Below are 27,875 nucleotides of genomic sequence, written 5' to 3'. Positions count from 1 at the left end.
CAACCTTGTGGTCAGACACAGAGGTCATAGACCCTAATGTTTTTGATGGGGGTAGAGTCAGTGATGACCAGGTCAACTATGTGCCCACAGGTGTGAGTGGGGGCATCGTTGTTTAAATGGATTCCACTTTGTGAAATGGGTGACAATCTATTTTGAAAGCAGATAATGTGACATAACACACTGTGCACTGCTGACAGACAGTGGTTGGTCTTTAGTGCTGGGTTTGGATGTGGTGGTTGATGATGGCCACCCATAGATTTGACTGATGACTCAAACTACACTCATGGCACTGTTTTTAGAAACTGGAGAGTGGGTGAGTGAGGGAGTGAGTGATTAAGGGAGATGGGTTTGTATGGTTATAGGCATAACTGACTGACTGTTCAGATACCATGGTCTCCCAGTTTAACACAATGTGGATTTTTTTTTGCTTTGTTTGCATAAGACCTTCACTTCTCATTATCATCACAATTGCTGTACAGCAATTTAACACCCACCGAAGTAAACTGGTACGATCAATAAACAACATAATTGTGTATTTTTGAGCACCTTTTTAAAGGCCCAGTGCAGCCAAAAATGTGATTTTCTGCCTTTTATATATATTTACACACTATGGGGTTGGCATAACACTGTGAAATTATGAAAATTCCCCTTTAGTGTAAGAGCTGTTTGAAAAGACTGCCTGAAATTTTAGCCTATTTTTGTGGGATGGAGTTTTGGCCTTCCTGGTGACATCACCAGTCGGCAAATTAGTTAATAGAACAATAAGACAGAGTTCCAAACCCCTCTGCCAATAACAAAATATGTTTTGTTTCTTTTTGACAATTTAAAACAATCACATTAAGTTACTTAATTGTTACCCAGAAATGACTTGATATTGAGATAAAAACAGCTGCATTGGACCTTTAATTCTCAGTGCTAAGAGCCTGCATTTGAAACACAATCTAAAACCAAATATATTTATTAGGGGAATCAGAATAAAACATAGAATCTCTCAACTCCACTTTGTAATGCCTATTACTTTACTAGAGATTCATATTTTGATATAAAAGCATATTATGGAAATAGACTAATGCTTCATTGAATTTATATCAGCGCTTTTCAACGATCCGAAGGCAGTACTATGAATATGGAACATGGGTTATTTCAATGAGAACTTATACAGTAAGTGGGTTGATACATCTTTGAGAGGCATCCTCCTGACGATCTCTTTCAGGACACTCTCTGTGTGTGGGAGTAGCAACTACCCACTGGGCACTGACGTCAATTCAACGTCTATTCCACGTTGGCTCAACATAATAAAAAAAACACAAAAAAAAACACAAAGCCCCTATGCAAAGCCCTCTGTCACTCAGAAACATATTCCAGTGTCTGCCTGCATGCTGAAAATCTTAGCCAGCGTGTGTCCGTGTTTAGGCTAACTGATTTGGAAACAAACATTTTGGCCCTGTTCTACACTAAATTGATAACATCTCTTTCAGACGGCCATGAACAAAGGGTCCATAAAAATTTGAGGGGAATCAGCACTTTTCCTAAATGAAAACTGTCCTCAAGGTTGTAGTGTGTGCTAAAGAAGGTACAGGCTACGTGCAGAGGAAGCGAAAGTGTGTGGCTGAACAGTTCTGGGTGTATACTAGTTAAGAAGGCAGTAGCAATGAGAGAAATCTTTCATGGAGAGGAAGAAGCTTCGATCCACTGTAAAAGACAGTACAACAGTGTGTCACAGCCTCAAGCAAGATGGCCGTCTTCCTGACTGCTCTGTACCTGCATGCGTCCTGCCTCAGCACAGCCGTCTCCCCCTTTTTAGAAGAGAGCGTGGGGCGGTACTTATGGAGCCAGATACCTGCCAAAAGGTTGAACGTATGTATCGTTAGGATCGTAATAAAATCCATACGTAAATTGTTAGGATCGTAAGCAGAGATTGCGCATACCTGCAGACGAGTACGTCTATGTAAGTGTGTGTAAGCTCCGGCCAAAGCCCAGCAGAAGTTGTGCGTGAGTGATTGACAGCTGTCGGCTGAAAAAGTGTGTGTGAGAGAGGTTGTCCAGTGGAGTGTGTGTGTGTGTGTGTGTGTGTGTGACAGAGAGGTTGTCCAGTGGAGTGTGTGTGTGTGTGAGAGAGAGGTTGTTCAGTGGAGTGTGTGTGTGTGACAGAGAGGTTGTCCAGTGGAGTGTGTGTGCGTGTGTGTGTGAGAGAGAGAGGTTGTTCAGTGGATTGTGTGTGTGAGAGAGAGGTTGTTCAGTGGAGTGTGTGTGTGTGTGAGAGAGAGGTTGTTCAGTGGAGTGTGTGTGTGTGACAGAGAGGTTGTCCAGTGGAGTGTGTGTGCGTGTGTGTGTGAGAGAGAGAGGTTGTTCAGTGGATTGTGTGTGTGAGAGAGAGGTGAGGGGAGGTGGTCCAGGCTGCTGACACTGACCACCCTCTTTCTCAGGAGACTGACTCACTATCTGACAGCCTGGATTAACATTCTGCTATGGTCATCATCATTTCAGCACAGAGTTAGTTAACACTAAACAGTACTGTGTGAGACCTGGAGTGTAATGATTAGTCTAAAATGTTTTGCAAATAAAACTAGAGTTTCTATTGGACAAATTCAGGTAGGTCCCTCCCTGTTTCGTTTGCTTCCTAGTGAATACACCCCTGAAAACTAATGTGTCAACATGAGTAATTAGCTTAATATGTCTTTAACATTGTTGTACACAGGACAGTTATAACTAGTGGTGTAACGGACTGTAGTTGATCCGTGATCTGTACGGGTCACCCCCCACGGTTCGGCACATGTGAACCGCAGATCAATTGCAAAGTTTACCATCATAATGTGAAACCTTTACTGCCACTTATACGTTTTAAAGTAATAATTCCCTAAATCTCGATGCAGAGTTGTAATGAAAAGATAAAGACAAGACAGATGTTTTACTCTGAAGCCTGGAGGTTGATTTAATTATCTTTTTTAAAGCAGTTGTGTGTTCTGTTCACGTGAACGGGGCATGTTGAATCCCAACGAATCAATCCTGGATGCTCGCGTTGCAAAAATCTAAGAAGAAAAAAGAGCAGTGACAGCCATGACTGGCGGAGGAGCTGAAGAACTGGAAAAGCCTCCCGCTTCATTTGTCTCATCTATGGGAGCATTTTGGCTTCCCTGTCAAACACCATTCCCAGTCAACACCATTACGGTGTGTAGGCATTGTGCCACAAGAAAGCCGTATGATCATGGAAATACATTGAGCATGGCCACACTTTTAAAGCGTCAGTGACGTGTCAGTGTCAGTGGTGTGTCAGTGACGGGAGCCAACCCAGCAAAGAGACAAAAAATTGTCACCGCGACATTTAAGCAGCCCTTTGCTGCAGAATCAGACCGGACTGAAGCCATCACCAAATCTATTGGGACGTTTATCGCTGCAGACATGAGGCCATAGTCTGTTGTGGAAAACAAAAGGGTTAAAAAATATGGTGAAAGTGCTTGAGCAACGCTAGGAAATCCCCTGGTGAACCCACTTCAGTATGAAGATCGTGCCGGATCGTTATGAACAGGAAAATATCAAAATTGTCGACGAATTATCCAAGGCATCCTCTGTTGCACTCACCACAGACGGGTGGACCTCCAGGGCAACGGAAAGCTACGTGACTGTTCACTACACCACAGAAGAGTAGACCTCCAGGGTAACAGAAAGCTACGTGACTGTTCACTACACCACAGAGGAGTGGATGTCCAGGGTAACAGAAAGCTACGTGACTGTTCACTACACCACAGAGGAGTGGATGTCCAGGGTAACAGAAAGCTACGTGACGGTTTACTACACCACAGAGGAGTGGACGTCCAGGGTAACAGAAAGCTACGTGACTGTTCACTACACCACAGAGGAGTGGACCTCCAGGGAAACAGAAAGCTACGTGACTGTTCACTACACCACAGAGGAGTGGACCTCCAGGGTAACAGAAAGCTACGTGACTGTTCACTACACCACAGAGGAGTGGACCTCCAGGGTACAGAAAGCTACGTGACTGTTCACTACACCACAGAGGAATGGACCTCCAGGGTAACAGAAAGCTACGTGACTGTTCACTACACCACAGAGGAATGGACCTCCAGGGTAACAGAAAGCTACGTGACTGTTCACTACACCACAGAGGAATGGACCTCCAGGGTAACAGAAAGCTACGTGACTGTTCACTACACCACAGAGGAATGGACCTCCAGGGTAACAGAAAGCTACGTGACTGTTCACTACACCACAGAGGAGTGGACCTCCAGGGTAACAGAAAGCTACGTGACTGTTCACTACACCACAGAGGAGTGGACCTCCAGGGTAACGGAAAGCTACGTAACTGACTGCTCACTAAACCAGAGGAGTGGGAGATGCGAAGTCCGGTGCTACAGACCCGCCCCCTCTATGAGATTGACACAGGCACAAATCCAGCGCAGGTACTGCTAGGAGCAGTAGCAGAATGGAAGCTAGAGGCCCAATAGCAATATCACAAATCACCACAGATAATGCCAAGAACCAAGTAAATGCAGTGATAAAGGCTGGACTGGGGCCACAGATAGCTTGCTTTGCACATGTGATCAATTTAGCATCCCAAAGGGGAATCTCAGTGAACCAGATGGACCGCCTCCTTGGGAGGATCAGGAAGGTGGTTTCCTTTTTCCACCGAAGCACAACAGCCGCTCATGTGCTTAAGACCAAGCAGGAAATGCTACAGCTACCGACCCACAAGCTCATACACGATGTCACAACAAGATAGCTCTCCAACATGTCATAAGTGGAATTCCATCTTGAGCAGCAGGCAGTTGTATACTCTGCTCTGACAGACAAGACCCTGAAAAAACAAAGACATCGTCACCTTGTCTGATGATGACGTGAAAGTGGCAGGGGAGGTCCTCCAGGTGCTCAAACCCCTCAAACCAGTTACAACCCTATTGAGCACTGAACCTGCACCGTCTGTGTCCATGATTCTACCGCTGAAAACAAGGGTTCTACAATCCATGGCCCCAAGCGAGGAAGACCGCACCATCACTAGAGATGTCAAGGCTGCCATTAGAGAATTTGAAGTTATAAGCGCAGGTCTGCTTTCTTTCTTTTTTTTGATGATGTGGACACAGGCTATTTTTTTCATTCACTATTGTTCAAAGGAAGAAGGTATCATGCCTCATATTGCACTTTAATTTAACAATTGAGTATTAAATATTTTATTTAAACATTGAAGTTCCTTGCTTTAAGTAATAAATGGAAAGCAAAGTTATATTTGTCTCCCTTATTTTTTTTGCTGATCTGAAATTATCCGCTCTGCGACTCAAAACTGTGATCCAAACCGTGAGTTTTGTGATCCGTTGTACCACTAGTTATAACATTGCAGTTCAATTACAATCCACAAATGTGTGATAAGGACATTGAATGTGGAAAGAAAGAAAAAACACAACAAGAACATGTTTTCCCTTATTAAAGCCTCTTTAATATATCTTAAAAAATGGATATACAATCTGAGAAAGAAAAGGAGGATTTAAACTGAGGAACAGACAGACCCTCCTGAGCCCCACAGAGAACAAGGCTAGCTGGACCAGTAAAATAAGGAGTGTGGGGCTAGGAACCAGAGCATGCTAAAAACAAGTCACATGAACCCCTGTTCATTTGAACACACACACACACACACACACACACACACACACACACACACACACACACACACACACGGGCACAGAAGAGCATACACACACTTCAACACACACTCTTCTAACATACCTACTGTAAAATACACCACCTCCTGGTCACATACATTTTGCCTCATGCAAACATGTGAATACAATTTAATACAGTGATGACACTGAATCTAACGTTCCATTATGCACACATACAGGCACAAAGCCAGCCCAGGCAAAGCGAAGCAACAAACCCACACACTCAAAGATAAACATATCTCTCAGAAACACACACACACACACACAGAGGGGGACATTCAGACACATGAGGTCATTCATACAGAGGAGACCACAGGCCCTTCCCTTTAGACACCTCACTTGCCTCACAACAGAGGACTCTCATACAACACCTAGCAGAGAAGAGAGCCCTCGTATTCCCCCTACCTCCATGGGGGCAGAGGAGAATGCATGTGTGGTGGGGCCTAAGAGAGTGGAGGGAGAAACGTCAGGATGGAGGGATGGAGCAAGACAGACAGACTTTCAGAGGCACAGTGCCCTCTACGTTTGGCTTCCCCAGAGGTAAGGGGAGCTGAGATAAGGTCAAGGTTCAGGTGTGGTGGTAGAACTTGTACTGTGGTACAGCTTGAGTCTTTTCCTAGGAGCTTGATCTGGACAGTGTTACAGTGAGTCTGGGGCACTGGTAAATTGTGTGCCCCCTGTGGATGAGTGAACAGAACAGACAGAAAGTGGGCGTGTCTGAAGTGGTACCATATTCCATATGTAGTGCACTACTTCTGACCAGGGCCTATAGGGCTCTTGTCAAAAGTAGGGTAATATAAAGGGGTGCCATTTCAGACGTACGCTGAGTGAAGTGGACAACAGAATAGGGACTGACTGGGTCGGTGGCACTTGTCATTTACATGCTGTCTGATGAGGTGTGTGTGGGCGGGGGAGTGCAGGCCTTGAATGAGTGACATAACAGAGATGTTGTTTTTCCAGCTGTGTGTGTTTCTGTGTGGCTGGGTGGGTGTGCATGCACAACCAAGTGCTGTGTGTTGTGAGTAACTAGTTGAGTGTGTTTGCTTTTCAATGTGCGTGAAGGGATTCTGTGTGTGTGTGTGCTCATGTGCATTTTCTTTGCAACCAGACATGGCAGGCACTAAAACTGAGAAACACTAACAGATAATCTTTCTCTTTGATTCGTCAATTCTTAAATAACAGCTAAGTGGATTGGTTAAATCCCGGGTCCTCACTGCCACATGCGCTCACTATTATTGGCTCAGAGAGGCCCCGTCATTGGACAATCCCTGCGGTGACGCAGCATGATTACTCTAGGCCACTCAGGGCAATTAAAGCATAATCCCTCAAACTTTTAAAAAACAATTTTTCTTGTAAATCTTTTTTTTCTTTCAGCGTCATTGTATTGCAGTCAGGGCGTGTCAGCAATGTGCAGCGGTTGGTTGACGAGACTTTAGGGGGCGGGGTTCAGCTGCGCAGTCGAAGAAAGGGGGGGTTGCAGGCAGCCGGCGCAGCTGACGCAGTCATCATCTGGCATAGTGCTTGATGTAATCTTGAACCTTATTCCGGAAATCCTCCTAGAGCAAGACACACAAACAACATCAGTGAGCTTTTCTGGATCTACTGTATATCCTTGTTTAATTTTTTACAAACATCTTACCTCCAACTACTTTAGGCAAATATACAGTGTGTTCATCAGTTTAAATCAGTTTAAATGACTTTGAGCGAGACATTCAATAACAATGCAGTAAGCTGCATCAGGGGTTGATGGCAGTGATACAGTGGGATGAAAACATTACCAACAAACCCTGCGCACTTCCTGGCAAGCAAAACATGATACGACCACTGAGGGCACGGCAACAACCAGAGCTATGAAAACATTACCCGTAGAGCGCCCGTCCGGCCAGGGAATACGGTCCCCATTGCCAGACTGTGGAGATGGAGGTAGATACGGAGGGCCCTGCTGCACTGCTAAAGCTCTGGCTCCGGGTAAACAGCCTCCAACAACAAGATGCCTGAGAGGAACCCAGGAGGGCTCAGGATTCCTCAATTAGCTCTGCTGGCCTGTTGTTCTGTACCCAGTACCAGGCTGTAAATAACCCCAGTCTACAGGGAGTCTGGAGGAACACACTGAACAGCCCATCTTTGCTCTGTCTTTGACCACCTCTGTTTGCCCAGCCGGTGCATACACAGTATCTGGGCCTAATTGATCCTTCTGAATGGTATGGAACACTATAGTGCAGTACCTCCACTACAGAACTGGGGAGTTAAAGCCTGGGCCAGAGTGAGTGTGTGTGTCTGCCATGCGAGTGTGTGTGTGTCTGCCATGAGGGTGTGTGCGTGTCTGCCATGAGGGTGTGTGTGTGTCTGCCATGAGGGTGTGTGCGTGTGTGTGTGAGTGAGAGATAGAGTGTGTGTACTCTGTGCGTGTGTGTAGAGTTTAAATGAAATAAAGTCAAATTAATTCCCATGAGCCTGTCTGGGGACAGTATGCTAGATGATTGAGAGGAGAAATGGAGCCAGGTTGGCATGGCAGCGTACGTAGCGGCACAGGTGGCAGGAGTAGCTCAAGGCGATTGATATCCTTGGCTCTGTTTGTCTCTCCTGGGTCAGCTTGCTCCCTGCCCTTTTCCTTTTCCAGGGCCAGCTATATTAAACCACACCAGCTCAGGTCATGCACAGCACAGCACAGTTCTGAGAGCAACAACAAACGCATCCAACAAAAGCCTATTTTCTTCTCTTCTCACTAGTGGTCCAGGATTTGGGTTCGATTGGGAATTGATGAGGTTAGAAGGGGGTGGAGTCCGCTAAAAGTCTACACAGCCCTGGTATCAGGAGCCAAGGCAAGTGAAAGAAGCAACTGTAAACCCTCCTCCAATCTGCACAGGGACATCAACGCATTATTTACCCATCAAGCTCCAGTTTCACAGATGCACGTTTCCCAAGATAGGATTCATTCCTTTGAGAATAAGCTCAGAATGAGGCTTGGTCAGGGCTGGAAAAGGCCAGAAGAGTCTCAGACAACAACAACAACGCCAACAACAACTTATGGAGATAAGCGCGAGACAATGCTTTAAAATGGTGACGACTTTTGGACAAATGTGTGTGGCTGACTTACAATTGACATTTTAGTCATTTAGCAGACAATCTTATCCAGAGAGACTGACAGTTAGTACTAGACTTAGTTCCTAGCATGCCATCTAAAAGAGCCTGCTACTCAATAGCTTAATTTACCCTCAGGGAAAAACAATTAGCACTACAGATCTCTCTCTCCGTCCGACATTGCATGAAAGCTTGTATGTAAATGTGGATGAATATCACAATCAGACGGCTGGTTAGTAACCTGCTATTTGAGTCATAATCCACCCTACTGGGTCTCCACAGTCCTTAATGAACGCCAGAGAACAGATGACCTGGGGGGGTAGATTATGACGTCGGTCTGTTATGGGAAACTCCAAGGACGTGGGGAGGACAGACAGAGACTGATATGAAGGAGGAAAGCAGTGAGGAAACCAACCAAACAACGCCTGTAGTTGAAGCAGACACTGACTGACGGACTAACGTTAGCGGCCATCCATTAGTGAACTGAACCATGTAACCTTTCCTACTGAATTAGCTCACATCCTCCCAGCAGGCAGGTACACCAGTGTTCAAAACACCTCTTCTGTTCAAAACACCTCTTCAAGAGGTAAGTGAATTAATGCAAATGGCTGTACTTCGCCTTGGGTGGAATGTGCTCCAGCTTTACAGTCAGGCTATAGCAACAGAGCAAAGTAAATATTACTAAGTTAAAGAGCCTTCAGCACAGCTAGGCAGACAGAACAGAGACTTAGAAGGAACAGTTAGAACAGGGACCTCAGAACAATCCAAGCTGAGACCTTGGGGGATTCAACTGCTGCACCCGCCCCCCCCCACACTTTACATAACTCTGCAGCCTTGCTAAATATTTTGGCAGCGAGCTGAGCGCAGCACAGAGCTTGAAATAGCCCCCCCCCCAGTTCTGCATATTAATCTGCCCCATTATAACAATCTGAAGGGTTTGTGGTCATGTTGGCCTTGCCTTTCTTCCCTGGCTAAAAGCGTTTTGATATACCTCTGTATGCAGAATGTTACAAAGAAACAGATATTGGGGGGGTTTATATTAGGTTTTACTACAACTACTCAACATAACAATGGAGATGAATGAAGACATTCAGAACAGTTCTTTGACATACAAATCAATGTCCTCAATCAAATTCGTAAAAGTAAAAGTGCAGATATAATCAACCTTGTCCTGCAGATTTATAAACCATTTACTTCGGGGAATAGGTCAAAACTACGTACTCTCCCTCCCCTGCTACAGCAAATACAGAAAAAGAGACAAGCTGAATTTCCTTTCAGATCTCATCAATGTCACGGTTTTGACTCCCAGGGACATGTTTATTACACACGACTGGCAGAGATGACATGCGCTCTGAAACCCTCAGTCACTCTTTGGTTTGGCCATTCAAACGTTTTCAGAAACCAAACTGACCAATCATTGGCCTTCAGTAACCCTGTGACATGGTTTGTAACACTAAACAAGTTTACTTCAGAACACAGGGCTGCATGGCTCCTCTCCTCCATGTCCTTTACATTTACATAGTCATTTAGCAGACACTCTTATTCAGAGCGACTTACAGTTAGTGCATTCATCTAAAGATAGCACGGTGGGGCAACCACAAGGCTCAGTCATAGTAAGCAAATGTTTCCTTTAAAGGTGCGATCAGCAAAGTCAAGTGCGGGTGTTCGTTCACAAAAGCCTGTTGGATTATTTCAGATACTTGACCTTTTTGTATATGTCATCCAGAGACGTTCTCCACTGCACTGTTGTGGGACAGTTTGGAGCATCTGCAGAGTCACCCTCAAACACTCACCCCTCCAGCTCAAAAAGTCTGATAGCCCAAATTGGATGTGATCTGTCCAGATGGGAACAGACAGCTCAACACAGCATTAAATGTGAGTCTAGTGTGTGTTCCTGTCCCGACGCTACTGTGTAGGGACAGCACCTGCAGTGCTAGACCAGCTGCACACAACACCACTGCTACAGGTAGGGTAGGAGCAGCAGTCAAGCTATGTAAAAGGCAATCACATCACCTGAACACCAACTCAGCAGACGCTGTCAGGGTAGACCGCAGGGGTGGGAGGGCGAAAGGGGTGGAGTGGTAGAAAACAAGACCTGCTAATGGCACTCATCTCGCACTCTATCACTTTGAATCCCCCTCTTCCTCTTTCCTCCCCATCAGGACTCGGGATAGAACATTTTAGAGCCCTCTGGCTCACTTGGTAACGTGATCAGTTTGCACCGATTCAGGTCAGATCACGTCATGTAGAACTAGCGCTGAAGGTGGCCCACAGCCAGCAAGGTGTTACAAATACTAGATAGTCCGACAGGAGATCACACAGAGGCCAGATGAGCTAGTGATTTCAAAGAATTTCTGTACCGTCAGTTTTCACTTCACAAAACTGACAGTCTATACTAAGCGCTAAAGACCACCGTGGTTCAACCATCCAGAACCATGTAGAACCAGACCCAGTCACGTGGATGCTGGGTTCTTTTCACGTGCAAACAAGCCAGTTGATTGGCTATTGATCCAGTGTGAGACAGATTGTTAGCGCAGTAAGGATACTGGTCCGGGGGTGGTTGGAGAGCCATAGATCTGCATTAGGATGCAGTCACAAGACCACAGGGTCCCTCAAGAGAGCATTATGCAAAGCCTTCGTTAAGCCATCGGACTGGGGGTCATCAATGGTGCAGTATGGCTGACCATGCTAGAATACCTGAGTGACTAATCATATCAGTCAAAACGTGGCTGTTTGCTGTGGACAACCTTAAAAATCAACCATTTTCTGTGGCATTGCAATAGTTAATGTGACGTCCAAAAGTATTTGGACAGTGACACATTTTTTGTTATTTTGGCTCTGTACTCCCACAATTTGGATTTAAAATGATACAATGACTAGGTTGTAGTAGAGATGATCAGCTTTAATTTGAGGGTATTTTCATCTACATCGGGATCAAAATACAGTACTTTTTGTACATAGTCCCCCCATTTTATGGAAATAAAAGTATTTGGACAAATTCACGTATACAGTGTATTCGGAAAGTATTTAGACCCCTTGACTTTTTCCACATTGTTACAATACAGCCTTGTTCTAAAATTGATTAAATATTTTATTTTTTTCATCAGCAATCTACACACAATACCCTATATTGTTGCAAATGTATAAAAAAAAGAAATATCACATTTAGATAAGTATTCAGACCCTTTACTCAGTACTTTGTTAACGTGATTACAGCATCGAGTCTTCTCGATGTATGTGTATTAAAGTAATCAAAAGTTTAGTATTTGGTCCCATATTCCTAGCACACAATGACTACATCAAGCTTGTGACTACATGACTTGGAATCATTTGCAGTTTGTTTTGGTTGCGTTTCAGATTATGTTGTGCCCAATTGAAATGAAAGGTAAGTAATTATTGTTCCATTTTGGAGACACTTACTGTAAATAAAAATATGTGTTTTAATCTGAACACTTCTACATGAATGTGGATGTTACCATTATTACGGATAATCCTGAATAAATCGTGAATAATGAGTGAGAAAGTTAGAGGCACAAAGATCATACCCCCAAGACATGGTCATTTTTGTGGGCGTATGATATTTATGCCTTTCCCACTCATCATTATTCATGATTATCCGTAATGTTCAGAAACAATAAAAGTGACTAAAATAACACACTATATTATTTACCATTGGGCACAAGATAATCTGAAACACCTAAAATGGGGGGACTACGTACAAAAAGTGCTGTAATTTCTAAACAAGTTATGGATGAAAATACCCTCAAATTAAAGCTGACAAACTGCACTTTAACCTCATATGGTATCATTTCAAATCCAAGGTGCTGGAGTACAGAGCCAAAACAACAAAACGTGCCACAGTCCAAATACTTCTGGACCTCACTGCATGTGCAGCACAATGACATGACAAAGTATAAGTCCAATATGCCTTTGTGTTTCTGACATAAGATAAGGTCAAGAAAGTCATATGCCTGGCTAATCATCGGCCTCTTTAGTTTTAAGGTCAACAGTCAAATGGCAGCCCCATGTGGGTTGAGTCTGTTCCGTTCTGGTATGTTCCATCTTCCACAGCACTACCGTATGCCCCCCCCCCCACCACCACCCGCCCCTAACCCCTCCCAGCTGACAATAGAATAACAACGCAGTCAGAGAGCATTGAGCACTAGGGAAGTTCCACTTTAAGCCTACTCTCTCTACGGTTGTTGCTGAACCAACGATAAAGCTGGAAAAAGGTCTGTTTCTCAGTAGGAGGTCAGGTCCATTTGACTGGATGGCTGTTGTTTTTCCTACTGTGGGATGGGGTATCTGCAACACCACTGCTGCAACATGACTTTGTTACTATTAAAAGCCCTAGTTTCCTCTCAGAGATAGAGGGAGGAAGAGTTTGAGGCCAAGCTTCCTGTGACGAGACAGTCAGCTGGGAGACCGCTGCATCCGTATGGTGATTACATGGTCATTTAGCATCAGTATGCTATGTGGCGGACGTGTGAGCCGTGGTTTCCCAGTACTCTCTGACACACATCCCACAGTTCCCTCCACACTTGATGTTCAGTCGGCACGCCACAAAACTACAGAGTCAGGGGAGACCAAGAGATTGGACACTCCTCACGAATGCCACGGCCCTCACGTCGAGAACCACAAACTGTGGACGTCACAGCTTGCGAGAGGCAGCTGGAACACAATGCATATCTGTGTTAGTGTGAGGGAGTATGTAGAGAACATGAGCCCCTGCTGCTTTGCTTCAAGTTTCTTGGCGTCCACATAACTAAGAATTTAACATGGTCCACACACACTCGCATAATCGTGAAGAGGGCATGACAGCGCCTCTTCCCCCTCAGGAGGCTGAAAATATTTGTCATGGTCCCTTGGATCCTCAAAAGGTTCTACAGCTGCACCATCGACAGCATCTCAACTGGCTGCATCACCGCTTGGTATGGCAAATGTACCGTCCTTGACCTCAAAGTGCTAGAGGGTGGTGCGTACAGCCCATTACACTATTGGGGCCGAACTCACTGCCATTATGCTGCAATAGTTTGTGTCGGGGGTCTAGGGTCAGTCTGTTATGTCTGGAGTACTTCGCCTGTCTTATCCGGTATCCTGTGTGAATTTAAGTATGCTCCCTCTAATTCTCGCTCTCTCCCTCTGCTCCCAGAGAACCTGAGCCCTGGGACCATGCCTCAGGACTACCTGGCCTGATGACTGTCCCCAGTCCACCTGGTAGCGCTGCTGCTCCAGTTTCAACTGTTCTGCCTGCGGCTATGGGACCCTGACCTGTTCACCGGACGTGCTACCTTGTTCCGGACCTGCTGTTTGACGCTCTCTCTCTACCGCACCTGCTGTCTCTAACGCTGAATATATATATATATATATATATATATATATATATATATATATATATATATATATATATATATATATATATATATATATATGTGAATATGTGTATATAGTGGGGCAAAAAAGTATTTAGTCAGCCACCAATTGTGCAAGTTCTCCCACTTAAAAAGATGAGAGAGGCCTGTAATTTTTATCATAGGTACACTTATACTGTGACAGACAAAAAGAGAAAAAATAGCGTGCAGTGATACTATCAAGGGGAACCTGTTACAGTAGTGTATTAATGGCAACTTAATTTAACTTAACTTTCTAAAGGTGGTCTGACACGGTGCTTCCCAAAATGTGGGTTATACAATCAGGCCCCTATTGATTTTGTTATAAATGTTGAGCATAAGAACACAGCATTTGCCATGTCAAAATGCGTACAATTCCCGGAAATGAACGTAAAAACGTCAACATTTTCTCTCAGCTCCACAGCAAAATGTATAGAATTGCAGGGAATTCGCTTTAAAACAACAACATTCTCTCTCCGCTGCAAAGATGATATTTTTGACCTATTATTTGGTCTGTTGATGTTTTTTCACCGCTCAACCATTATGGTGGGTCTCGACTCAAAAGACAGCTCAATTGTTGGGTCACGAAGCAAAAACGTTTGGGAACCACTGTTCTAACACAAGAGGACTTCTTTCTCCCTTCCTTTCATTTTAACTCACCAAAAAAAACAGCCCAGTGTAGTTAAAAGGAAGTGACATGTTTCCCTGAGTGTTTGGAAGCCCACTGTGTCCACTACTCTCTCTGTAATTGGTCGGAATGGCTCCTATGAACAACAACCTTAAGGCGTCTGCATACTAGGTTTGGTTTGCTCCTAGCAGAACTTGGCAAGGCAAAGTGAACGTCTGTGCCTCTCATAGTAACTTAAACAACCTTTGCATGAAAAAAAAAGGTCCCTCGAAACGCCATAGCCAGTACACACTCCGTCAAAATTATAAATCTGTAATTATTATAAGGAAGAGGAAAAGGAGAAGGGAAATGAGAAGAAGAAGGGAAAGGAGGAGGACGAAAAGAAGGGAGGAGAAAGAGGAGAAAGAAGGAGAAAAGAAAGAAAAAGAAAGAAAAGGAAAAAAGAAAAAGGAAGAAGAAAAAGCAGAATGAAAAGGAGGGCAGAAGGAAGAAGACTGAAGGAAGAGAGATTACTAGACGTTTTCCCTTTTATTTGTGGATTAATTGTCGGAGTAGAGAACACACAATTTTGTGTGACTCAAAATGGGTCAAAATTCTACAAAGATCCAGGGGAAAAAAGACCTTGTGCATTTCAGGTAAAATAACAACCCGATGTTAATATCCCAGGACAAATTAACTAGCAACAGCAAGCTAGCTAAATGTCCATGAATGTTTCATGTGTTTCGACTCGTTCCCAAATTAATATAGTTGTTTCACAGTTCGTTTTGATATTTCAACCTACGTGTCCTGATCGCGTCTGGTGTAGACGGACAAAATCAACAATGCGCGCGTGCCCGGTGAAGTCAGCATGTTAGAAGGAACACGGCTCAGGACTGAAGAGACCAGAGGAAACCATCCATTGAAATCAATACTTCCTGTAGGTCTTGCCTTGTCTCCTCTCCAACATTAGTTTGGCCTATTCCTTCCTTCACTTACTTACTTTCCCCGGCATCTTTTCCTCTAGTTTATGTTCCGCTAGCTCAGTCTGGGTTTTTGGACAGGGCTTGGAGTGTTGGTGTGTGAAACCAACCAGAGTGACCATGTTAGACTCCACTCTACACAGGAGGAGAGGGTGTGATGAAGACTGTGCAGATATTGATCCTCTGCGTGTGGCAAACAGTAATGAGGCATCAGGCATGATCTTAAATGTAAACCACAGGCCTGCTGTTGACATACTTAGCTGCTCTTGCTCTCTGAAGTTTAACATACACTGTCTGTCTGGGGACTGGGGAGTACTGCGAGCCCCAGCCGAGCACCACTTGGGAGGGAGTGTAAAGGTCACAGAGAGTTTTGTCTCCTGCCGGGCACGGATAGCCCAGGCAGAATGAGACAGAGAATCACAAATGGCACCCAATTCTCTATATAGGGCACTACTTAGACACACAGTGAAACAGACTACAGTACCCAGTGGTTCTGAAAAGTGTTCATTAGTGAGTTCTACAGAATAGCCCCACATTCCACTTCTAGAGCTTTCAAACCTTCTAAACATGTCCTACTTACTGCTGCCCATGTAAGGTCATGGACAGGACATAGGGAAGATGACCTCCCTCCAGGTGGGCTGGTTGGTGTTACCTTATCGCGCAGATGATGCTCGGCCGCGTCGATGTTCAATGGGTCATCGAAGTTCAGTAGATCCTGAATGAAATGAAAGAGAAAATTTGCTTGAGTCAGCAAAAGTTGACTAAAAACAGTTTCAGATAAACTAAAACCCGCTAACCCAGATGAAAGCAACAAACGTAACAGTCAGGCAATGTTGTTGTCTGATACTAACAGCCACTGGCAGTATGTAATGTCACCCTGGATTTAAGTTAAAAGACAAAGTAGTGTAATTAGCCGGTTGCCGTAGAGACGGTGTGCGTGGCGGGCGAGGTGCGGTATGTTATTAAGGAGATAAAATGGCGGCAAGGCCTGTGTGTAGAGCGCCTCACTTCCTGATTAAGAGCTAAGCCTCAGGGCATGACTGAGCATCAGGCTGCATCATCATTGTGGGACGCAGCCAGGAGAGGAGCGAAAGAGATGCTATCAACCCAATCAACCAAGCAACAACAGTCGCTTACAGGCACACTTAACACGCTCATTCTCCTTACCTACCTAAATAAAATAAAATTTTATTTGTCACATACACATGGTTAGCAGCTGTTAATGCGAGTGTAGCGAAATGCTTGTGCTTCTAGTTCCGACAATGCAGTATTAACCAACAAGTAATCTGCTTACAGAAAATGCTTGGGGAATTGCTCGGAAAAACGTGTTTGTATGGTTTTATAAATAAAAAAGATAGGCTTTACAGTAACAACTCAGTCCATACCTGTTGTCATAAGCATAGAAACACATTTTAACATGCAATGCATTTGGAAAGTATTCAGACCCCGTCACTTCTGTTACGTTAGAGCCTTATTCTAAAATGGATGAAATTTGTTTTTTTCCCTCAATCTACACACAATACTCCATAATAACAAAAACAGTTTTTAGAATTTTGTGCAAAAAAATAAAATAAAACTGAAATATTACATTTACATAAGTATTCAGACCCTTTACTTAGTACTTTGTTGAACCACCTTTGGCAGTGATTACAGCCTCGACTCTTCTTGGGAATAAAGGATAAGGAAAGGATTCAGGATAAAGAGTTCAATCTTGGTTTCATCAGACCAGAGAATCTTGGGGAATTTTGGGGAAGCAGGTAGCCTAGTGGTTAGAGCGTTGGGTCAGTAACCAAAAGGTTGCTAGATCGAATCCCCGAGCTGACAAGGTAAAAATCTGTCGTTCTGCCCCTGAACAAGGCAGTTAACCCACTGTTCCTAGGCCGTCGTTGTAAATAAGAATTTGTTCTTAAAACTTCTTAGGGATGAGACGGGCTGAAATCCCGTTAACGGGATCGATTTGACAACAGCCAGTGAAAGTGCAGGGTGCCAAATTCAAACAGAAATCTCATAATTAAAATCCCCCAAACATAGTATTATACACCATTTTAAAGAGATGCGATTATGTTAGGTCAGCACCTAGTCACAGAAAAACAGCCATTTTTCCAGCCAAAGAGGAGACACAAAAAGCAGAAATATAGATAAAATGAATCACTAACCTTTGATGATATTCATCACATGACACTCATAGGACTATTGTTCGATAAAGTTCATATTTATATCCAAAGATCTCAGTTTACATTGGCGCGCTATGTTCAGTAATGTTTTGCTTCCAAAACATCCGGTGATTTTGCAGAGAGCCACATCAATTTACAAAAATACTCATCATAAATGTTGATGAAAATACAAGTGTTATACATGGAATTAAAGACATACTTCTTCTTAATGCAACCGCTGTGTCAGATTTAAAAAAAAGCTTTACGGCAAAAGCACACCATGCGATAATCTGAGTACAGCGCTCAGGCACCAAAACAAGACATACAGATACCCGCCATGTTGTGGAGTCAACAGAAGTCAGAAATAGCATTATAAATATTCACTTACCTTTGATGATCTTCATCAGAATGCACTCCCAGGAATTCCAGTTCCACAATAAATGTTTGTTTTGTTCGATAAAGTCCATCATTTATGTCCAAATACCTCCGTTTAGTTCACAAATCCAAATTCATGAGGCGCAGGGACACTTAGTCCAGACGAAAAGTAAAAAAAGTTATATTACAGTTCGTAGAAACATGTCAAACGATGTATAGAATCAATCTTTAGGATGTTTATATCATAAATCTTCAATAATGTTTCAACCAGACAATTCCTTTGTCTTTAGAAATGAAAAGGAATGCAGCTAGCTCTCATGGCCACACGCCTGACTTAGCTCATGGCATTCTGCCAGACCTCTTAGTCAAACAGCTCTTATTCACTCCCCCTTCACAGTAGAAGTCTGAAACAAGGTTCTAAAGACTGTTGACATCTAGTGGAAGCCTTAGGAAGTGCAATTGGACCAAATTTACACTATTTTGGACAGGCAAATACTTGAAAACCTACAAACCTCAGATTTCCCACTTCCTGGTTGGATTTTTTCTCAGGTTTTTGCCTGCCATATGAGTTTTGTTATACTCACAGACATTCAAACAGTTTTAGAAACTTCAGACTGTTTTCTATCCAAACTAATAATATGCATATCTTAGCTTCTGGGCCTGAGTAGCAGGCAGTTTACTCTGGGCACGCTTCTCATCCGAACGTGGAAATAGCGCCTCTCATCCATAAGAAGTTAAAAGATTTGCCTAGTTAAAGAAAGGTTAAATAAATAAATAAATACAAAATGGTCTGAGAGTCTATAGGTGCCTTTTGGCAAACTCCAAGCAGGCTGTCATGTACTGAAGAGTGGCTTCCGTCTGTCCACTCTACCATAAAGTGCTGCAGAGATGGTTGTCATTCGGGAAGGTTCTCCCATTTCCACAAAGGAACTCTAGAGCTCTGTCAGAGTGACCTCCCTGACCAAGGCCCTTCTCCTCCGATTGCTCAGTTTGGCTGGGCGGCCAGCCCTAGGAAGAGTTTTGGTGGTTCCATACTTCTTCCACTTAAGAATGATGGAGGCCACTGTGTTCTTGGGGACCTTCAATGCTGCAGAAATATTTTGGAACCTTTTCCAGATCTGTGCCCCGACACAATCCTGTCTCGGAGCTCTACAGACAATTCATTTGACCTCATGGCTTGGTTTTGCTCGAATAACTGTGGGACAATATATTATAGACAGGTGTGTGCCTTTCCAAATCATGTCCAATATATTGAATTTTACTACAGGTGGACTCCAAGTTGTAGAAACACCAAGGATGATCAATGGAAACAGGATGAACTTGAGCTCAATTTCAAGTCTCATGAGCTCAATTTCAAGTCCCATAGCAAAGGGTCTGAATACTTATGTAAATAATGTATTTGTTTTTTAATTTTAATAAATGTGCAAAAATGTCAAAAAAATTGTTTCTGTCTTGTCATTATAGGGTATTGTGTGTAGATTGCTGAGGATTTTTTTTTTTTACTTAATACATTTTAGAATAAGGCTGTAACGTAACAAACAATTTGAAAAAGTGAAGGGGTCTGAATACTTTCCGAAGGTACTATAGGTTTTGATTAAAAAAGGTACTTACGGTAAACAAGGAGTTCAATCCCCAGACTACATCCTGAAAGACACAGAAGCAACAGATAAAACATCAGCAGACATCCATAGATCATCATAGTTGTATGTCCCATTAAAAGTCAAACTAAAACTAGTCAGTAATAACCAGGCCAATCGGTGAACATTTTTGAGGCAACAAATTAACACAAACAAAATCGTTGAATGCCCTAATTGGATATCATCTGATTAGCTCTATTGTATCTAATGAAGATGGAACCTTTTCTGATTATGCAAGTGGTTTGCCTCTGGGAACGTATTAGGCAAATATCCTTGACGATTAAAACCCTGAAGAACGGTATTCATTAACATATATATTTTGAGGACATTAAAAAAGAGAGGACACTGGCTCTTTTAATTGAGCGTCTCCGTCTTCGCAAAGGGTGTGTTAATTCATGAATCATTAAACATAATGAGATGCCGACGGGCGACGTGTAAACAATTACCCATATAAAAGAGCTCTTAATGTATTAATGTATGCTAGCTGCACTTAGAGGACGTCAGTGTGGACATTCAACTCTATTCACCTGCTGATAACGCCATAGACTTGTCCCACATGGAGTTTTAATACGTATTGACACATTCTGGAGAATAAACGAACTGATGAGGGGAAGAAAAAAAACATGTTTTTGTTTTCTATTTAGTTGTCAGTTGGCTATGAGCTGAGATTGATGAGGAAAATAATGATCCAAAGCCCTGTCTTTCTCTGCACTAGCTCCTGCCACAGCCAAAGAGCTCTGAGAGTCCGTGATGGAAACAGGTCATTGTTCATATGTGACAGACACTGACTGTTTGTGTCCTGGCCAATGCGATTTTGCCTTCTCTCGCCAGAACCTACCTCAAATATCTTAAAAGATTTCAGAAAATGTTCCTTGATCGCAGAGCGCCAATTTTTATCAATGTCGAAGTGGGTGTCTGTGTGCTTAATTATTTTTCGAAGAAGTTAAAAGAGACTTAAGAGAATCTATTAATTTAGTGGTGCTATCACACAGGCCAGGTAATTCAACTATTTGGGCAATGAACGGGTGTACACCACAATAGTGTTGCAAATATAGAGTAATATAGTGCTAGGGTTTCAATTATTTACGTTGGACATAGTGGTTAACATATTATGGCTACCATACTATAATTTCTGCAGCCTTTAAAGGCAGGCATCAGCATGGCCGAGAGAGGTTGCCAGTGATTTTATAAAAATCGCTTTCTACAGTTACAAATATTTTTTCTACGACTACAAATCGCGTTCTACGCGTGAGAACTTTCATTTTTCTTGTCGTCAAATCCCTGCCAAAAGTCAGGTGACCTAAGTGCTTCCAAATATGGATTTGCAGGTTTTCCATATGTCTTGTTTTGCACTTCTCTCCTATGTGCAAATCTTATGGCAGTCATTTTACTTAAGACCCTTGGAAATGACCTGCATATCTGCAGTTTACACTTTGTTTAATGCAATACATCGATTTACAAATACAAATCAAAAGGTGTTTGTGGACAGTGAATTACATTTGTGCATTGGTGCTTATTTGTACAGATCATGATACACGAATACAAAATGCATGCTGTGTGTTCACAATACATTTGGCATGACATTGATGGGGTTAAACCAAAGACATTCAATGCATTGAAGGGGAGGATGAGAATGAAAGGCTCATTAGAACAAGGAAACACTAGTGTTAATGGATACCAACCCTAACGGGGATTTCTAATGGTAGTAACTACATATTGAAAAGCAGATCTATGCCTCGCAGAAAACAAAGGCGATGGGCCCAATTTGCTCTTATCACTTTGCTATTTCATTATAAAACAAAGGGTGGTCCCATCAAAAAGCAGAAGACAATTGATTGCAAGTGAAGAAATAAAACGTACTTGGAATAAAAACAAATCATTTCCTGGGCTGTGATGCAAACTGCAGTGCTGGCAGAGGCCATGATTGACAGTTGGTGGATTTGCATTTAATTGAAATATAGTCAATGCCTTTCTCTACAGGACCTGCCCTCTATTTTAATGATCTTATATCTCCATACGGTTGATCCCCATCTGGGATCTTTTTACAAGATCCAGCTCTTGACCTTGAAACAACTACTGTGTATAATTAGCCTGATGTTTAAATTCCTTACAAATATCTAACTTGATTCTAATGCAGGACCCACAGCTTGATGTAGACCATGATAAATAACAACACACAGAAGTAGTGGCCTATGACTTAACGCACCGTCCATCAGATAGCCTACCGTATCCGTTTAGAATGATGAATAAGAGAACCAACACACATTAACAAATAGGAAGACAGTCACCAGTCATTGCTCTTCCTCTGTTCTTGTTATTTCTAAGGTGATATCATACAGGGAAACTAACCCGCAAAAGGCTCCTTAACACCACACAGGTGAGGGCTATGGGACTTATCCAACAACTATATTATCTAGATGCTCCAAGCTTTCCCTTGCTTGTGATTGCACTTAGTGTTCCTGTACCATTCAGTTTGGGAATCTGGACTCTCCGCTGGTTTAAGGGGGCCTGGAGTTCTGGATACTATATGTAGAGATATGGATCAGATCTGACTGCGACTACTAAAGAGCACTAACAAAGCGATAAGAACAACATAACCACTTGCATAAGCCAAAGGAGTCTATTTTTGAGTGAATAGTGAGACCGTGGGAGAAATTGTGGAGGAGGAAGAACTGAGGTTATGAAAGAGAAATGAGAACACGTTATATTGGCAGAAGTAAGTGCTGGGCATGTGAGTGGTGAATAGGACGGATAGACAAATTCTGAAAAACTATTTTTGCCAGGCAGGCTGTCGCTCCAAAATGAGTCAAGCATAGTGTGTTTGTGTGTGAGAGTGTAAAATAAATAGCTAAGTGTGTGTGTATGCCTATGTTTATCTACTTGCACAGATGTTGTGCGTCTGAGTGACTGTGTTCGTGTGTACAGTCAGTGGTGTAAAGTACTTAAGTAGTACTTAAAAGTAGTTTAACTTAAGTCGTTTTTTGGGGCATCTGTACTTAACCATTTATATTTTTGACAACTTTTACTCCACTACATTCCTAAAGAAAGAAATGTACTTTTTACTCCTTACATTTTCCCTGACACCCAAAAGTACTTGTTACATTTTGAATGCTTAGCAGGACAGGAAAAAGGTCTAATTCACATAGTAATCAAGAATACATCCATGGTCATCCCTACTGCCTCTGACAGACTCACTAAACACAAATTCTTCATTTGTAAATTATGTCTTAGTGTTGAACTGTGCCCCTGGCTATCCGTAAATTAAAAAAAACAAGAAAATCGTGTTGTCTGGTTTGCTTAATATCAGACATTTTAAATTATTTATACTTTTGATACTTAAGTACATTTAAAACCAAATACTTTTAAACTTTTACTCAAGTAGTAATTTACTGGGTGACTTTCACTTGAGTCATTTTCTTTTAAGGTATCTTTACTTTTACTCAAGTATGACAATTTGATACTTTTTCCCCCGCCACTGTGTACAGTGCTGTCAGAAAGAAATCATACCCCTTGACTTATTCAACATTTTGTTCTATCAGCTTGAATTGGAAATGGATTACATAGATTTCTCACCCATCTACACACAATACCCCATAATGAGAAAGTGACCACATGTATTTAGATATTTCTGAAAAACGTATTGAAAATAAAATACAGAAATCTCATTTACAGTGCATTCGGAAAGTATTCAGACCCCTTGACTTTTCCCACATTTTGTTTATGTTACAGCCTTCTCCTAAAATGGATTAAATACAAGATTTCCTCATCAATCTACACACAATAACCCATAATGACAAAGCAAAAAAGTTGACATTTTTACAAATGTACAGATGAAGTCGGAAGTTTACATACACCTTAGCCAAATACATTTAAACTCAGTTTTTCACAATTCCTGACATTTAATCCTAGTAAAAATTCCCCGTTTTAGGTCAGTTAGGATCACCACTTTATTTTAAGAATGTGAAATGTCAGAATAATAGGAGAATGATTTATTTCAGTTTTGATTTATTTCATCACATTCCCAGTGGGTCAGAAGTTTACTTACACTCAATTAGTATTGGGTAGCATTGCCTTTAAAATTGTTTAACTTGGGTCAAATATTTGGGTAGCCTTCCACAAGATTCCCACAATAAGTTGGGTGAATTGTGGCTGATTACTCCTGACAGAGCTGGTGTAACTGAGCCAGGTTTATAGGCCTCCTTGCTCGCACATGCTTTATCAGTTTTGCCACAAATTTCCTATATGACTGAGGTCAGGGCTTTGTGATGGCCACTCCAATACCTTGACTTTGTTGTCCTTAAGCCATTTTGCCACAACTTTGGAAGTATGCTTGGGGTCATTGTCCATTTGGAAGACCCATTTGCAACAAAGCATTAACTTCCTGACTGATGTCTTGAGATGTTGCTTCAATTTATCCACAATTTTCCTACCTCACGATGTCATCTATTTTGTGAAGTACACCAGTATCTCCTGCAGCAAATCACCCCCACAACGTGATGCTGCCACCCCCGTGCTTCATGGTTGGGATGGTGTTCTTCGGCTTGCAAGCATCCCCCTTTTTCCTCCACGCATAACGATGGTCATTATGGCCAAACAATTCTATTTTTGTTTCATCAGACCAGAGGACATTTCTCAAAAAAGTACTATCTTTGTACCCATGTGTAGTTGAGAACCGTAGTCTGGCTGGTTTTGGAGCAGTGTCGTCTTCCTTGCTGAGCGGCGGCCTTTCAGTTTATGTTGATATAGGACTCGTTTTACTGTGGATAATAATACTTTTGTACCTGTTTCCTCCAGCATCTCCACAAGGTCCTTTGCTGCTGTTCTGGGATTGATTTGCACTTTTTGCACCAAAGTACGTTCATCTCTAGGAGACAGACGGCGTCTCCTTCCTGAGCGGTATGATGGCTGCGTGGTCCCATGATGTTTATACTTGTGTACTATTGTTTGTACAGATGAACATTGTACTTTCAGGCGTTTGGAAATTGCTCTCAAGGATGAACCAGATTAGTGGAGGTCTACAATTTTTTCTGGGGTCTTGGCTGATTTCTTTTGATTTTCCCATGATGTCAAGCAAAGAGGCACTGAGTTTGAATGTAGGCCTTGAAATACATCCACAGGTACAACTCCAATTGACTCAAATTATGTCAATTATCCTATCAGAAGCTTCTAAAGCCATGACAATTTTCTGGAATTTCCCAAGCTGTTTAAAAAGGCACAGTCAACTTAGTATATGTAAACTTCTGACCCACTGGAATTGTAATAGTGAATTACAAGTGAAATAATCTGTATGTAAACAATTGTTGGAAAAATTACTTGTGTCATGCACAAAGTAGATGTCCTAACTGACTTGACAAAACTATAGATTGTTAACAAGAAATTTGTGGAGTGATTGAAAAAAATTGGTTTTAATGACTGCAACCTAAGTGTATGTAAACTTCCGACTTCAACTGTACACAAAATTTAAAAAAACCTTACTTTCATAAGTATTCAGACCCTTTCCTATGAGACTTTAAATTGAGCTCAGTTGCATCCTGTTTCCATTGATCATCCTTGAGATGTTTCCACAACTTGATTGGAGTCCACCTGTGGTAAATCCAATTGATTGGACATGATTTGGAAAGGCACACACCTGTCTATATAAGGTCCCACGGTTGACAGTGCATGTCAGAGCAAAAACTAAGCCACGAAATCGAAGGAATTGTCCGTAGAGCTCCGAGACAGGATTGTGTCGTGGCACAGATCTGGGGAAGGGTACCAAAAAAAGTGTTGAAAGTCCAAGAACACAGTGGTATGCATCATTCTTAAATGGAAGAAGTTTGGAACCACCAAGACTCTTCCTAGAGCTGGCTGCCCGGCCAAACTGAGCAATCGGGGGAGAAGGGCCTTGGTCAGGGAGGTGACCAATAACCCGATGGTCACTCTGACAGAGCTCCAAAGTTCCTATGTGGAAATGGTAGAACCTTCTAGAAGGACAACCATCTCTGCAGCACTCCACCAAATCAGGACTTTATGGTAGAGTGGCGAAACGGAAGCCACTCCTCAGTAAAACACACATGACAGCCCACTTGGAGCTTGCCAAAAGGCACCTATAGGACTCTGACCATGAGAAACAAGATTTTCTGGTCTGATGAAACCAAGATTGAACTCTTTGGCCTGAATTCCAAGCGTCATGTTTGGAGGAAATCTGGCACCATCCGTACGGTGGCAGCATCATGCTGTGGGGATGTTTTTCAGTGACAGGGACTGGGAGACTAGTCACAATCGAGGGGAAGATGAACAGAGCAAAGTACAGAGAGATCCTTGATGAAAAACTGCACCAGAGCACTCAGGACCTCAGACAAGGGCCAAGGTTCACCAACGACCCTAAGAACACAACCAAGACAATGCGGTGGCTTCGGGACAAGACTCAATGTCCTTGATTGGCCCAGCCAGAGCCCGGACTTGAATCTTATCAAACATCTCTGAGAGACCTGAAAATTGCTGTTCAGCGACGCTCCACATCCAAAAGTGATTCAACAAAGTACTGAGTAAAGGGTCGGCATACTTATGTAAACGTGACATCAGTTTGTTATGTTAAACTGTTTTTGCTTTGTCTTGATTTGGTATTGTGTGTAGATCGAGGGGAAAAAACAACTGAATTTATTTCAGAATAAGGCTGTAACGTAACAAAATGTGTAAAAAGTCAAGGGGTCTGAATACTTTTCGAAAGCACTGTACTTAAGTATTCACACTCTTATGCTATGATACTCCGAATTGAGCACAGGTGCCTCCAATTTTCTTTTTATCATCCTTGATATGTCACTACAACTTGATTTGAGTCCACTGGTGGCCAATTCAATTGTTTGGACATGAGAAAAACCTATACAAGCTCACACAGCTGACAGTGCGTGACAGAGCAGAAACTATACCATGACATCCAAGGAACTGTCCATAGATCTGAGGGAAGGGTATAAAACAATTTATAGTGTTGAAGGTTTCCAAGAGCACAGTGGTCTCCATCATTACGAAATGTAAAAAATATGTAACTACACAGACCTGCCTAGACCTGGCTGTAAGGCCAAACTGAGCAACCAGGCAAGAAGGACCTTGAACAGGGAGGTGATCAAGAAGCCAATGACCACTGACAGAACTACAGAGTTCCTTGGCTGAGATGGGAGAAACTGCCAGAAGGTCAACAAACTCCACAGCTCTTTACCAATCTGGGGCCGGATTCACAAAACCTTCTTAAGAAAAAATGTCTTCTTAACTGCCATTTTTTCTTAAGTCTATAGTTAAGAAAGTTAAGCAAAGTTGCTATTTCTAAATAAAGTTATTGTAAATGTCAAGGTTTTTCCTAACTTTCATCCTAAGAAAAAAGTTAAGAAAAGGGATTCTTAAAAATAATGCTTTAGGATTTCTTCTTGGAAATGTCCTTAACTTTAGGACAACTAAACCCTTGTCTTGAGATGAATGGATACTTTTGCAACCATGAAAGTTTTCGACTTGTGCCACAGACACAGTTGGTTACCGGATATTTAAATACAGCAAGAACACAAATGATCTCGATAGCTAGTAATTAACAATATATTACAATATTCTAGAAGTGTTAAATAGCTAGTGCTATCTAGTCAATTTGCAAAGAAAAACTTGGCTAACGTTAACGTCGTTAGCTATTTTGGCTATAATGTTTTCACACGTCAGCTAGCTAACGCATCTAACTAACTTAGCAATTGCGCAGTCCCTCTACCACCATTGCCATGATGGACATCACCTTCTCCTCCAGCTGGTCCACATGGTCTCTCAGCTCCCTTCTTAGCAGCCGACTTAATGTCGGACCACTTCTTTTTTACGGCGTCACTGTCCCTTGCCATACCCGATGACAGAGACAGACTCTGCAACTCACACCCATCCTTTCTTTTTGGTCTCTGCAGTGACCCCGCAGTTATCAAGTCTCCCCAACAGCAACCTTTTCCTTGCTGCTATTTCCTCCACCATCACTTCAAA

The 27,875-nt window shown here is 42.5% G+C and overlaps 1 protein-coding gene across 1 annotated transcript in view; it reads right to left on the bottom strand.

Moving 5' to 3' along the window:
* Positions 1–5,421: 5,421 nt before the first annotated feature.
* The window catches only part of LOC129821163 (NEDD8-conjugating enzyme UBE2F), an 89,978-nt gene continuing 67,524 nt past the window's right edge, over positions 5,422–27,875 (bottom strand). Inside the window, exons 8-10 of the mRNA XM_055878508.1 lie at positions 19,867–19,899; positions 16,380–16,442; positions 5,422–7,225 (exon numbers count right to left, since the gene is read on the bottom strand). Coding sequence (XP_055734483.1) covers positions 7,175–7,225; positions 16,380–16,442; positions 19,867–19,899 — 147 coding nt within the window. The 3' untranslated portion in view covers positions 5,422–7,174. The remainder of the gene's footprint in view (positions 7,226–16,379; positions 16,443–19,866; positions 19,900–27,875) is intronic.

Source organism: Salvelinus fontinalis, chromosome 23 (assembly GCF_029448725.1).
Source record: "Salvelinus fontinalis isolate EN_2023a chromosome 23, ASM2944872v1, whole genome shotgun sequence".
NCBI lineage: Eukaryota > Metazoa > Chordata > Actinopteri > Salmoniformes > Salmonidae > Salvelinus > Salvelinus fontinalis.
This window is presented reverse-complemented; position numbering and strand designations above follow the sequence as displayed.